We start from the raw sequence: 14,543 nt of genomic DNA on the forward strand, positions 1-14,543 counted from the left end.
TTCTTACTCATTTTCCAGATCTGCAGTTATCGCCCGGTCCTTTAGTTCCTAGAAGTGAAGTGCACAAAGAGAGGAATGCAGATGTGTGTTGGACCCAAGCTGATTTCTTAAATATTTCCAAGACAGATTCTGCCTTTCAGTGGGTCATTAAATGGATTTGGCCATGTTGTACACTCATACCTTGGCCGCTGTCCGAATAACCAAGTCAAGAAGATTCATAGTAACTGTGTACTCATTACTAACCTGCTGACAGCCACGGGAAAAACATGTCATATTATAACCAGCATGGCTTGTGACACTATGAACTGTGTGGACAGATTTTAAGGTTTTAATATGGTACCATTACACATTTTGACTTTCTACAACACAGGACAACATGAAGTGCCTGGTGGCCTGGTCTGGCTGGCCTCCGCTCAAGCTCTCAGGAATGAAAAAAGACTGGGCAATGGCAATTTAGAGCTCGGGTTTAACTTTTTGAAAAGATACGGAGTTCTGCTGAGGGGATTAGGAATTATCAGGGTACATAGTTTTTATGTTATCTGTAAAGCAACACTATGAAAATAAAAATATTGTGCAGGCCAAAGTCTAGCGATCTGTGTTAATTCTGCATTTTGTACTGACTCCACCTAAGCCATTTGTCTAGATATTGTTGGCTAGGCAGTAGTGGTATGGTATGCAACTTCACTTAATTGTCCATTTTCAGGATCAGCCTTTGGCTCAAAAAGATAAGAGAAAAGTCAAAATGGAAAGCAAGAACCTGTGATTCACAAGATGTCACAATCTTTGGTTTCTTGACTGAAATTTCTGAAATGAGAACCACCTGCTCCTGGTAGTAAGGAAGCGTCAATGACTGGAAAGTCCAATGCCAATTTCAGTAAAGTTTAAATAGAGAAGAGGGAAAAATAAAGCTACAATTACAAAATTCTGCCAGAAGCTTCAGCAGTGGTCCTGGGAGACTGGAAAGAAAGCACAGCAGATCCTTTAGAGTCCGACAGTCTTACAGAAGACAGCTAATTCCAGTGAAATAAAGGCAAAACAGAATCATAAATGCAACAAAAGGCAAAGCAGGACAATAAAAGAAATGCAGCAAGGTAGACAGGAGGTGGTATGACAAAGAGGCAGCAAGCAGAGTACGCTCCAGCTGCTGAGCAGGGAGGCAAGAAGGTGAACTCCAGGGCAACTGCACAGTCCTACAATGAGATCCTCACCTCAGAGTGTTGCCATTAAATAGGACTCTGCCATCTGCAGTGCCTCCACTGGGTTTGAAAAGCCATTGGCACCAGGCCCTACAGCAGCTTGCTTTCAACTGTTGCGCTTCTTTACTTAGTGTGAGGGTGAAGCTGACTCATATCTCTAACATCAGGGCTGTAACCTTTCAGTTTTTGAATCAAAAGGTGAGGCTGACTACATGCCCACATCATACATTTATGCCACGAGAGCCAGCTTAGAAATGTCTGCAAAGGGTCAGCTTGTAACACTCTTATCTGAAGTAGTGCTGTACAATTAACAAATGTGCAGTCAGAAGGGCGACATGGTTAGGATGGTATTTTACAGGCTTATAGTTAGAAAGATTATTGTGGTAGAAAGAGACAATGAAAAATGAAATGTTCACTTGTGTCCTAGGCTCACAGTAGAAAACTCCAAAAGGAGGGATCTCCAGAAAGAAATCTTTCCTGAGTGGCAGTCAGCCCTTAAATGGGGGCTAGGAGAGGTGCAGCCAGGCTCTACCCCTTCTGGTCACGCAGCTGAATCACCTTCACCTGTGCTCCCATGGCTGACCCAGTGCTTGCCCCAGGTGATCAATCAGAGGTTCAGGCTGTGACTCAACAGTTCCCATACAAGTGCTTTACCCTTGGATGTCATCACGCTCAGCCATCCGTGCCGTTGGACGTACCTCCACTTTCTTCTCAAGAGAAACTTAAAAATACGAACAATGAGAGAAAGATGGTGTCCAGAAAGAACAAGAGGACAGCATATGACCCCAAGCAACACAGAATATCTGGGTGGGAGGTGCTGAACACACACAACTGCTACTTTCAACTGTAGTTGTAAAGGAACTGAAAGAAATCCGAATTAATGTCATGAGAGCTCAGAGCGAATGGCTTGGCACAAGCCCGGCCTGTGGTTAGTTTAATCATCTATCCGGCTCACCCCTGGTAAATCAGGGTCAGGAAACAATGAGAGGGCTGGGGACTGTTTGCGCTGTTGTTTGCTGACTGCCTGTTTAAAGGAATGTTGGAGGAATGTGCCAAGAATCTGGCCTGGTCAGGGAAAACGTTCTCGTTTTTGAAAGACTGACAGACCTTTACAAAAAAACAGACGAGAGCCGACATGTCAGTGAAGAGCGCCGAAGCCAGCTGAGCTTCTCGAAGTTTCTCCAGCTACTAGGAATATTGGAACCAGCGGGAGAAGCGGCTTCACAGAAGGCCAGGCTTGTGGCACTGGGCATGGCCCGCTGTTGGTGCTGCAGCTCAGGGAGCTGCTGGCAGCAAACCTCGTGCTGTGAGGCACCTGCACACTGAGCGGTGAGTGGCCTGTGCTGCATTGCTGCCACGTCACCACCCTCACCTGGGCCAGAGTGGAGATGAGGCCCTGTGTCTGTTTATCGCTAAGGGCTCACAGAACGAGAGAAATTCTTCTAGAGCTAGCTGTTTTTGTTTTAAGGCTGACTTACTGCACCCTAAAACGTCACTGGAGTGAGAAAGAATAACCTCCTGGTGGCTGAAATAGCTCAGTGTTCTGATGGGAGCATCGCAGTGCACTGTCAGAGATGCACAGGGAAAGAAAAAGTGAGTGAATGTGCTGTGGAAAGCATGAAGGAAGGCAAAAAGAAATTTGATTGGGGTGAGTAGTCCAGGTACTGCCTTTCTAACGTACTGCTCTGTAATGCACTGAGCCTCTGAAAGGAGAAAGCCAAAGCAGTGCGTTCCCTTAGCCACTGTTTCCAGCATCAATAAAGCTGAGCTGAAGAGAGAGATGGAGCAGGGATCCTGTGAGTGACTGAAAAAAGCTGAATGCAGGAGAATCATAGAATCAGAAAATCGTAGAATGGCTTGAGTTGGAAGGGACCTCAAGGATCATCAAGGTCCAATTAGCAGGGTTGCCAGTTGCTAAATCAAGTCCTAGACCAGGCTGCCCAGAGCCCAGTTCAACCTGGCCTTAAACGCCTCCAGGGACAGAGATCCACAGCCTCTCTGGGCAGCCTGTTCCAGCACCTCATCACTCTCTCAGGAGTTTTGGTAGAGTTCTGGAAAACAGTGAGAAAATGGGAAAGAGAAAAATACATTTTAGCTGAAACTTCATTAAAAACAGGAATAAAAATACTGGGTTTTGTTCTAGGCCATTTTTCTATGTCCATATTTCTATTAACAATTATACATAATTAAGAACGTTTTGCCTTTCACAGAACAATTAACGCACAGGGAAACGTGCCCAATTGTGTATTTTGAAGCTAACTCTTAAAGTGAGTTTATTGTGATTATTTTTATATAACTCGGAACAGTGAAGGAAAATTCACAGGACTTGATTTCAACTTAGATGAGCCTATAGACAGAATATCAGACTGTAAGCATTTGCTTCCCTGCAGTGAGTCACTTGACTCTATTACTTTTGAAAATATGATGGAGGGGCTTTTTGCAAAGCATGTCAAGGCAGAGGAGAATTTCCCCCCTTCCCTCCCAAAGCCTCAAATTCTCCAACAATAATTTCTAAGTTTGGAGCTCCTTATCTGTTATTAGCTATGCTACAGATAAATACAGCGCTGGGACTACAGGATGCTGCATTTCCATATGCATCAACACATCTGAGGGAGTGAAAGCAGCAGCTCCTTTCACCAGCAGCGAGAGGACACTGGCCAGGCCCTGCTGCTCCTGTGCTTAAGTGCCTCAGTGCTGTAATTTTGGCAAAACCTAAACATGGAAATTACCTACATACCTGATTTTCAAAATCCTTCACACTCACCTAATTATCTACACCGAGCCATGGGCTGGCACAGGCTGTAGTCAGGAGTTTGGGGCCTGTAAAGCAGCACCCGGCCTCAGGGGGCAGATTAAGAGAAGAGGTTGGGGACACAAGCGGGAGCAGCCAAGGACGAGAAGAGCTGGTGCTGGCAAGAAGCTCAGAGGAGGCAGCACTGGCACTCGTGCAGCAGCTTCTCAGAGGAAGGGCAGGAATGCTTCAAGAAGTTAACTCAATGACTTTCTTTTAAATTTAGAGCATATTCTCAGGGAAAAGCTAACTCCTACGTCTTTACAGTTTTAGACTGTGATCCCATCTGTTCTAAAGTTGAGTACTGAGCTGGGAAAATACCAGGAGACCTCAGCATGAGGCTGGGGATGAAGCTGGTGGTGGGGCTGCCATCTCCTCTCTGCCACCATGTCCTCCAGAGGTGATTCTGAGGAGTCCTGGCCAGTTGTGCATTTGATGAACTTTACTGAGAATCAAATAACTGCATTTCCATCCTATTTGGTAGTGTATGAAATTCAACTGAAAATTTAAATTCTGTGAGTTAGCAACAATACGGGCATTTCTACCTTTAGGCTGATGCCATTATTCTGGCATGCTGAAGGAATGACATTCACATGGAAAATTGCTATATTTTCATACTATTTTCATACGTACACCTGTACTACACTAACTAAAAACTAGTCTGATAACTTGCTGAGACTTCTAGGGGTGTAACCAGGGGAGTGTGAGCACTTGTATTCAGTCTGTGTGTCTGTGGAGGAACTGGGCCCACGTTATTATTTTGCTACCCAAATACACAGAACAGGTGCTCCTTGTTCTTGAGGAGCTTACACACAATTTTCACAACCTATTTTTACTTTATAAAACACTTTTGTTCTCCTGCGTACAACAATTTAAATGTCTCATGCTGAGGCTGAGACAGCGTAAACACAGTTTGAGGAATGGAAAATAACATCAGCAATGCTGCGCCCGTCCGAAGAATTCAGATCATCCTGAGGTAGTGCCATGACGTACCTTGACTTCCTTCTTCCCTTTTGCACAGGAAATGTGTTCTTGTAGTTGACTCTTTTTCTATAAATAAGTGGGACATAGTCAGGAAAACACTCACCAGCTTCAGACTCCACTTTGTGACCTATGTGGGGACAATATCAAAATATTTTGATGCGTATTTCGGCTAGGCTGCTGCAAGATATGGTGGAGGCTTGACAGAATCAACTGCATACCAGACCTGACCTGGATAAACCCTCTTCTATTCTTGGATGATACTGGAGCCAGAAATACCACAGCGAAGCAGGATGTTGGTTGTGCAAATTTGTGTGGCCATGGGCAGATTCCTCCCCAGCTCACAGGCAGCTGCAGCCAGGATGCTACAGGGCCCTAGGAAAATACAGAAGGCCTTGGCAAAGCTGGTGACACATGGGACTCTCTCTGTGCTTTGCAAACCACTTAGCTTCTCCATTTTTATACTTTCGGACACAAATCAGAAGTCTTTCTCCCCCAAAACTATCTCCTTCTTTTCTTAAATATCTCTCATAGAAGATATCTGTAGCTGCCTGCTGGTGGTATTTCAGCTGTTCTTGGGGTGTGTTTTCCCTAAGGATGACAAACTCATCCATATTTGTGGCACATTCCAATTCTGCATTCACCAGATCATCCTTCACTTTTACTCCCAGCACCTGCTGAGCTCATAAACTGATTTCTGCCCTACATAGACTAGGAGAAAATGGGAGAGATGGAAGTAAAAGATGTAGGGAATAGGGTAAAGCCTGAGATGGAAAGACTCTGAAGCCTTAGAAAGTAAGAGAGACTGTGAGCAACCACACCGGGATCTAGTCAGATGAACTAACATAGATGCATAATTTGTTTGATTAAAGGCGAAGAGAGATTCAGATTTACTTTACATAGCTGACTCTGTCTCATACATAGCTTAGGCAAAACAGTATTTGGAAGCTTAAATTGGCTGTTTGTAGTTAAATGCTTGAAAGCAGTTAATAGCATCCTGTTATTATGTGCAATGCCTTCAGGAGGAAGATAAGCAATTTTGGTTTATTACGGTTTTCTTTCCTATATGGCACAAATGGGCCCAGGATCAAACTGTCTCTCAGCAGAAACCTTCCTTGTCCACACTCATTCAGCAGGTCATATTTAACCATTTTCAGTATCCTTCCTGTATGCTCACTAGTGGACTCATTCCAATTAATGTTCTACAGTTAAAGCTTGCAAGGACACCTCATTTTTTAACCTCTCTTACTCTGCTGCTCTGCTACTGCTGAACACAACTCTGTCTCTGGCCTGCCTTTGGTGCCATGAAAGCTGTCTGCTTTTTGTCTCTGTCTGTGACTGTTTAGGCTGAGCTATGTCTTCCAAAATTCAAATTTTGAGCACTCTCACCTCATTCCAAATTTCCTAAGAAAAAGCAGAAACACTACTCCAGTAATCCTCATGAGAACCCAAACAAATAAATCAATTAAACACTTGTATGACTCAGAAAGACAAAGAGATATTGATTCCCAAATCAAAGAATGACACAATTGTACTTGCCTCTCCTTTTCATTCCGGTACCTCCCGTTTTCATCCCAGGTTGCATGTTTTCCCATTCTATCCAGATTGGGAAACAAACATATTTTCAAAGGAACAAAACCTGAAGGATGCGGGTAGGCACCTAACCAAACAAGTGAAATCCCATAATTTCTTGGATACTTACGAACTTTCAAAAATCCAGCCCTGAACAACACAGAACCAGGGCTTATCTTTCCTGGAAAAAAACAAACAAACAACTGTCTGTGAGTGACATTAAAGTGACAAGGATTTGGTTATGACGCACCAGGATAAAGGAGAGAATACCATGTGACAAAAGATATACCTAATGAAACTAGAGAAAAACAACCTGATGAAAAAAGGTAAATACTCGTAACAATTTAAGAAAATGAAATAGCTAAGAAAAAACATTTCAGGATATCACTGATTTCTTCCATTGCTCCCATAACATCTTTGATGTTTGTGGATGTTTTTCTACGCAATTTCAATAGCTATAAATGTGTAGAACTGACCTTCCAGCAAGTGTTGTCCCTTGTCAAGCCTTATGACTTAACAGCTCTGGCAAATGCGGGGAGCTTTACTAATGGTAGGACCAGAGGGTTTTGCAACAAGTGATTTAATCTAATGAAATGCTGTGTCATGATTAGAAATGAAATTTTCTTGTCATTATCAGAGGTCCAATCATGCAGGTCTAAAAGAGTACTGGATCACAATAATAAAGTGACTCTTGTCTCTTTCTGCAGTGGAAAAAGAAGGGAAAACTGTCAGGACACTCCCGAAGCAAACTAAAGGTCAGTCTTTGAATGGTATCCAAACCTTTTTCTCCCTTAGTATTACAAATAAATTGCTGTACTGCAGGCTCCAGCTGTTTGCCAGTAGTTCACTCCTCTGTGCAGAAGCAGAAGGAACGAAGCATGACAGCAAAGTACTGCACTAATTGAGTCGAAGTTTTTGCCAATTTGGAATTTGTGTTGTGTTCCAAAAAAACCCGTGGTAACAGCGAAAAGTGCACGTGTGGATACGTGTGCTCATGTGAGAACACAAAGGAACCAACCAGTGGTTTCTGGGCAGAAAGAAGGATGGTGTCAGCTCATAATTCTTGGCAGAGGAATGTGCAAATTTCTCTCTCCAGTCTAAGGAGGAAAATAAATTAAAATACCCTTCATAGAATGCTTAGACATTGCATTCATCTCAGCTCCTATAGGTAGACAATCAGAATTTCTGGAAAACATTTGAAAAGGTAAAAGAAGGGAAAGACATTCCTAAATTGATGGCTTCACAAAAGGGAAAGCAGGCTTCTATCGCTTGTTGTGATACTCTGTGCTTTTGAGATTCTCATCTAATTTTTAACTGAAACTGAAAATTAAAGTGTTCCAGGGAGCTAGAGTCAATTGCAGGCTTCTTGTCTATCAAGTCTGATTACAACAGAGGCTTTCAGTGCTCTTTTATCTGGATACAGTGGGAATGCAAACATGGAGAGAAGCTGATTAGGTCTTCTTCAGTCTAAATAAATACTAAAATTTTAAATTCCAGTATTTTTATTCCAATGAACGTTATTCTCACTACAGAGCAGTAGAGATGACTTCTGTCAGAAGTACATATCCAAGTTAAGCATTTTATTGCATGCAAAGAGTGATGATTTGACTCCTTCCCAGGCCAGAAGCTGTTCTGAATACGGCATACACAATTTGTTTGTTTGTTTTAGCAAACACCTGAATGTCACATAGAAATGTAATTACAAAAACAAAACGCTTCTAAGATTAACACAGTATGTTCAGGAAATGCATCACCAATAGTAAGCAATCCAAAAATCCCAGGCACATTTACTACTTTGTTCAACTACAAATACAAGCATGCAGCAGCATGCTTGGAAAAGAAATAATTATGTACATAGCAGTCAGGTTATTTAAAATTCCTTTACTTTCAGATATTTTGGAACTGGACCAGATACAAGCATGACTGAATTGAATGAAATCTGAAACCTGAAGACTGCTAAACATTTACGGCAGCTTTAAACCAAATAACTGCCCCTGTTCATTTGTATTCAGTAGGTAGGGAAAGGATGCTGGTGTTAAGAGTGCATGAGAAGAAAAACTGAGACGAAAATGGATGCCTGCCAAATACATGAACACAATGTCCAGAAAAATAACTGATGGTAAAGAACATCCTCTCTTCTTCAGCAACAGATGTTACTGAACTGATTTAAAAAAATACATTGCTTTGTGGGTCATAGGGTGCAACTGCAACTGAAAAAATGCTTAGTGGCCTTTCAGTTCAGGAGCACTGTGACACATGCAATCAACTCTGTTATTAAGCCATGAAACAGACATGGGAAAAAGTAAGGGTTGTTTTTTGTTCGTTTGTTTGTTTTAAATTATCTGAACAGAATGGAAAAACTAAACTCAACATTATTGAGACATATTTGCATAATGACCCACTGCCTGGACGGGCTTCGATCTATAAGGGTACAAGATTCAAATACGATGTTAGAAGTATAAAACACCTCTTATTCACATTTACAATTCACTCTTATTCACTTATTATACAATTGCACATTTAAATTCACTACTGAAATTCATATAGTGCTTTATCACTGTGTTTAAAATACGATGGCAGGAGGAAATAAGTTTAACTTGAATAAACATTCCAATTTCTTATATTTTCTATAATTAAGTTCTTTTTTGTTGGGTACATAGATTTTAACAACCTGAATCTTCCAAAGAAACAACTTTGACAAAGTCTGAATGAAGTGCATCTACATATTTTCACACTAATTTCATGCTAATTCACCTGTTACATTCTTTTGTTGTTGCTGTTGGCTGATCGTAGCCACAAGGGGAATTGGGCTGCACTTTTTTAAGATGAGAAGATAAAAGGACAAAGTCTCAGGGATCTCCCACATTAGGCTTAAGCATGTCAGCCTGCACCACATGTCAGTGCTACTGAATCCGTGGAAAACAGAAACATTAAGTAAAACTTTCATACTCTCATAGAAGGAAAAAAGATGAAACTTCTTTCAACACCTTTCACCAGAGGTGTGGGCCTCTCTAAAGCAGAACGTTATTCTGTAAAGGAAAGCTTTTCAGCATAAATCTTTAAAAATATAGGCTAAAAGAGTAAAGAAAAAAGGACTTCAACATTAATCTAGCAATCGCAGTAATTCTTTGATCTCACTTCATGTCATTAACATCATGGATTTTATCCAAATAGAAGTAGATTATGAGTGACAGGATACATTTATAAGGTACATTTAGATTAACAATTAAATGCACGTTTTGGAAGAGCTTTTTGGGATATGCAAAATATGCTAAAGCAGGAAAATAAACAACTGTGCATTGTAACAAGAGTTCTTACAGTATCTGTGTTAACTTAAAAGAAACCCACGCTGATAAGAACATACCTCTTGCAGTTCAGAGTAAAGCTGTTGGTACAGAGCTGCTTACATTTGCTTCCCTCAGGAAGTTATTGAGCACTGCTGTATACAGCACAGAACTAAATGTTTCAACTAAATACGGCATGTAAACTAACAGACTTCTTCCAACACGATGTACAAGGGAAAGAAGGAATCTCCAGAGTCTACAGCATTTACAGGTTAACTTATTGCCCCTGTTCTCCTGCACATTTTTTCCTTTCTGACACTAGCTTTCAGCACTGTCAGATCTGTATTCCTTAAAGAAGACATACAGTCACAGCAAGTCTCAACTCAGTTATTTGTTATTGTTTAACATTAAACTTTTGTGCTTGATGAGGTTTAATTAAGAAAATACACACAGAACACTATGCTGATTTTTTCACTTGCTTGTGTACTACAGAAGTCAAAGGATACTATACAGAAGTGGAAGCCTGCCTGGTGTTTTCTCTTGGTTAAAATTCAGCACATTTAACTGATAAGATCTATGCTACATCACCTACTAGAAGCAAGACAACTTCCAAGCTCAGATCAACAGTGTCTTGCAAAGGTCCATTTTGTACCAGCACTCTAATTCAGTGCATTCTGAGAGTTACAATTTCCATTTGGAAGAGGCAGTAAGGACTATCTGAAGTCATACAGCATACAACTTCAGCTGAAACTTCTGAACTGTGGAACTAAATAAAAATAATGTTTTCAGTTTGGTAGCAGCATATCCAGCCAAAATCACACGGACGCTGAAGTTCCTAAAATTCTCTATAATAAACTTAATGCACATAATGACATTTCTGAACAATTTTTGCAGCACATTATGAACACATAATGTGAAGTACATTAATTGTAATGGATGGAATGATGGACTGCACAAACAAGATGCATTCACAGTGAGCTGAGACAAATCATTAGTAAAAAGAAATTATACCATAATTTTAGTACTTAAAACATGTAGTAACTTTCAATGTCTACTTCAGATTTTAGATAGGAACACTCACTTCTGTATATATTCATCAGTACCTCAAGAGTAAATCCCTTATTACACTGAATTAATAGAAACAGAAGTCAGTTGAACTTCCTTCTGGGAGATGCTTGAAGGAGTGCAGTCAAATTTCTGCTTCTCTGAGCTTACAAATGTTCTGATGAGGGTGTAACTGCTTCAGACTCTGTATTTTGCTTTTCCACGATCATTGATAACACATATGTGCTGAAAAAAAATTAAACACTGATTACAACAGCATAGTTAATTACATTATTAATCATTAATGTATTGTTCAGAAATAATTCTGCCTGGCCAACCCAGTAATCTTGCTATTATCCTTCCTCTCCAGAGACCTGATATTGAATTCTGATTTCACTTTCTACTTACTGCAATTTCTGGCACTCACAATTGCCAGCATCCAGCTCCACCCCTGGAAGTAACATAGGAAGCAATGACAGGCTAGTGAAGCTTGCATCGTTATCTAACTGAGAAAAGGAACATAGCAGTAAAATGCCCAAGTTGTCTAAAGTCGCTGTATTTCAGTTGTTACTGCTGTCACTGCATTTACTGGGAGTGAAGGAACTGTGAAGTTCTAGGTGCACAGAAGATAGAAGCATGGCAGAAGTGAAAACTTCTGCTTTTAGTGGCTAAGAGGCGGGAAGGAACCATCCACAGTGCTGAGCAGCGACTGCTCTGGATTATCTGAGCTTTTGCAAGGAGTTCTACACTCACTGGGAGGATCCAGCCATGGCATTAGACCCCAGGAATAAGGTAAATTACAGTCTCTAAAACCCCGTAAAACAGTGTTTTCTTTTTTAAAAAAAGAAACTTACGTTCAGATCTCTGAAGTACTCGTTGTAGTCTAAGGCATAACCTACCACAAATAAATCTGGAATTTCAAATCCATAATCTGTATTGAGATAAATAACAAACAGCATCAGTACTAGATAGGTGGCTCCTATATAGCCCTTAAATACATCTGTTGGTTTCCTGACCAGAAAGCTACGGATAGGCAAAGTCAGTTCAGGTTATGTTACTTTTGACTAAGACACCAAGGTCAGCAAGCAGCCCATCATGCTCACAGACTGTTTGTGACGGGCTTGTGAACAGTCAGCAGAGAGCAGGAGAGCCGTTTACAATTACCAGTGGTACAACAGACACATTGTTTAAGGAAACCAAAATCAGAGCCAAAAAATTCTGCTCTCCAGAAGGGGCAGCTCCATTGGTATATGTATGCGATGACAACTGTCCAGAAGCACATAAGTGACAAAAAAAAAGTATAACTTTAATTCAGAAGTTGCTCACAGAACTACTCAGAGGGTTGTGTATTTTCTTCTGAGGGTAGGCAAAACTATTATGCATATCATCCTACCAAAACGTGTCACATGCTTCTTAAAGCCCAATCTTACAAAGACTCATGCCCATGCCTAACCAAGTAACTGCATGCAGTGTGGCTGAATCATACAACTCACACACTTCAAACCAATCTTAGACATGCACCTGTATGAGTGTGAAGTTCTGTGCAGTATCAGCACTATAGAAAATGAGTTAGACTCTCTCTGAGTTGCCTGTTATGTAACCAGAGAAGAACAGAACCTTATGAAGACACCTTGGAATCACAGATCCAATATGTGAGGAAATGACATAGCACTGTTAGTGATTTAAAGGGTGACCTGATGCTTTATAAAATTAATCGCATTAAAAGTAAACAAGAAAATGGAAAAACCTGTTGTAGCCACATACCTGATACTACATCGTTTTTTCTACGAAATCTAAAATGACAGTAGCTTGGTACAGCTTCATTTAGGGCTCTGATTAAGCATAGTACAGGTACCAAAATTGCAAAGAAAAGTGGTGCTGCTATGAGAAAGCTTAAAAAGCCCATTTTATCTTTTACTTTTTTTTTGGGGGGGGGGGGGCGGGGGAGGGGTGAATATTATGTTACTGTATCATTGTTTACCCTTTAAACAATAATACTTCTCAAAAATATATTTTTAAATGTTACTGTGCTATAACTATACACAACTTATAAGTAATGAGGTCACTAAGAAAAAGCTTTTGTGTTCCAGTGAATTCAAGCAGCTCCTCTAAAGAAAAGTTAATAAAGAAGGAAAAGGAAGAAATGGACTTTCTCTTCCACATAGCTTGTCAGGGACAGGAGAGAAAGCAATCACCTTTCATGGGTAACACTTAACCCCTTCATAACTTCCTTATGAAATCTGTACTCTGCAGAAAACATCAAATAAGGCTGGGATTAAACCACAGTTACACAAATCTTTCAGTTGCATCCCATACTCCCCCTGCCAACTGATATCTTACAACACTTCTAGAAGTCCACCTAATGACAGAATAACAGTAACTTCTTGAACTGGGATATAAAGAATTTCACAACACTTACAGTCTGGTCTGTACCCATCAGGCCAAGATGTTCTTTTCACCAACAAACTGTAAAAAACAAAAAAGTCTAGATATTCACCAGAATAAAAAACTGTTTTCTCTGTCAAAAAATAAAAAATAAAAAAAAATAAATAAAAATCAACCCACAGCTTCTGAGCCACATGAATCACTGTTTGTTACCTTTCTGCTACTTCTTTGACAATAATCTAATGATAGGGAAGAGATGGGTGTGTTTCCCTTCAAAGTCTATCAATGCCAGTCTTGAAACGGCTGGAGAGGAATGAATGGGGCTGAATGTCACTGCAGAACAATATAATGGCATTTCCTCTCCTGTCCTCCACCCTCCCCTTGGTGACTCAGGCAGCTTCTCTGCAGAGCTCCTCATGTGATAAGGCAGCACAGCTTTAAAGCAGGATCTTGGAACAGGAATCCCACTGAGAAATATGTTGGGCTGGACTAATTAATTACTAAGTTTTGTGATCATTTTACTCACCTTGCCACTTTAATCATTTTTGGATTATATTTTTCTATATGATTAAGCAGAACCTTCATAGTCCTTCCAGTCCCAACAATATCCTTGTAAAACATGAAAAATACAGTAAGTTAAAACAAAGGAAAGCTGAAAAGAGGAAATCTGGACAATGACTGAGCAGTTCCACATTCTTATTTTGTAGAAATTATACTATTATACACTCTAGAAGCAATCACTTTCTACTCACAAAATAAAGAATGAAAGGTCTCCCCATTTCCTTCTAGTACTTGGGATCTTACAAGGGACTAGGGATGACTTTATTGGGAGTGCAAGTATACAGGGATCAGAACTTTCCAATTATGATCAAAAATAGCAAATGTCAATACCTCTCCATCTCAGGGCTAGATCTGCTCTATTTGTTGTTTTTTTAGCCCAGTACAAATGAGTATTTTCCAGATCTGCTGTGCTCAACCTAATCTGAAGGAGATCAGTACAAACCTGGCTACACAACTGAACACACATGGGGAGCAGCTGTTGATGCTGAACTCACTGAGTGTGTATTTTTCATTAGCAAAACCTTATATTTGCTCCCCAACTATCTACAAACATAAATAGAATTTGCTGCAGACATTTTTCAAGCTTACAGCAGTTAGCACTGACAAGGAGGGGGCTTGTAGCAGTTACTCAGGTAACTATCCATCTCTGTGGCTCATGACTTTTTTCCCCTTTGCTATGGAAAGACATTCCAGCATCTATTTGTTTTCTTCATTACACCATCCAGCCTA

The 14,543-nt window shown here is 40.5% G+C and overlaps 1 protein-coding gene across 1 annotated transcript in view; it reads right to left on the reverse strand.

Annotated features, from left to right (window-relative positions):
• Positions 1–8,039: 8,039 nt before the first annotated feature.
• The window catches only part of PRTFDC1 (phosphoribosyl transferase domain containing 1), a 44,782-nt gene continuing 38,278 nt past the window's right edge, over positions 8,040–14,543 (reverse strand). Inside the window, exons 6-9 of the mRNA XM_042889151.1 lie at positions 13,780–13,862; positions 13,288–13,334; positions 11,723–11,799; positions 8,040–11,114 (exon numbers count right to left, since the gene is read on the reverse strand). Of these exons, the coding sequence (XP_042745085.1) occupies positions 11,067–11,114; positions 11,723–11,799; positions 13,288–13,334; positions 13,780–13,862 (255 nt within the window). The 3' untranslated portion in view covers positions 8,040–11,066. The remainder of the gene's footprint in view (positions 11,115–11,722; positions 11,800–13,287; positions 13,335–13,779; positions 13,863–14,543) is intronic.

Source organism: Lagopus leucura, unplaced genomic scaffold (assembly GCF_019238085.1).
Source record: "Lagopus leucura isolate 7727_CA_CO unplaced genomic scaffold, USGS_WTPT01 Super-Scaffold_100157, whole genome shotgun sequence".
In the NCBI taxonomy this organism is placed as follows: Eukaryota; Metazoa; Chordata; class Aves; order Galliformes; family Phasianidae; genus Lagopus; species Lagopus leucura.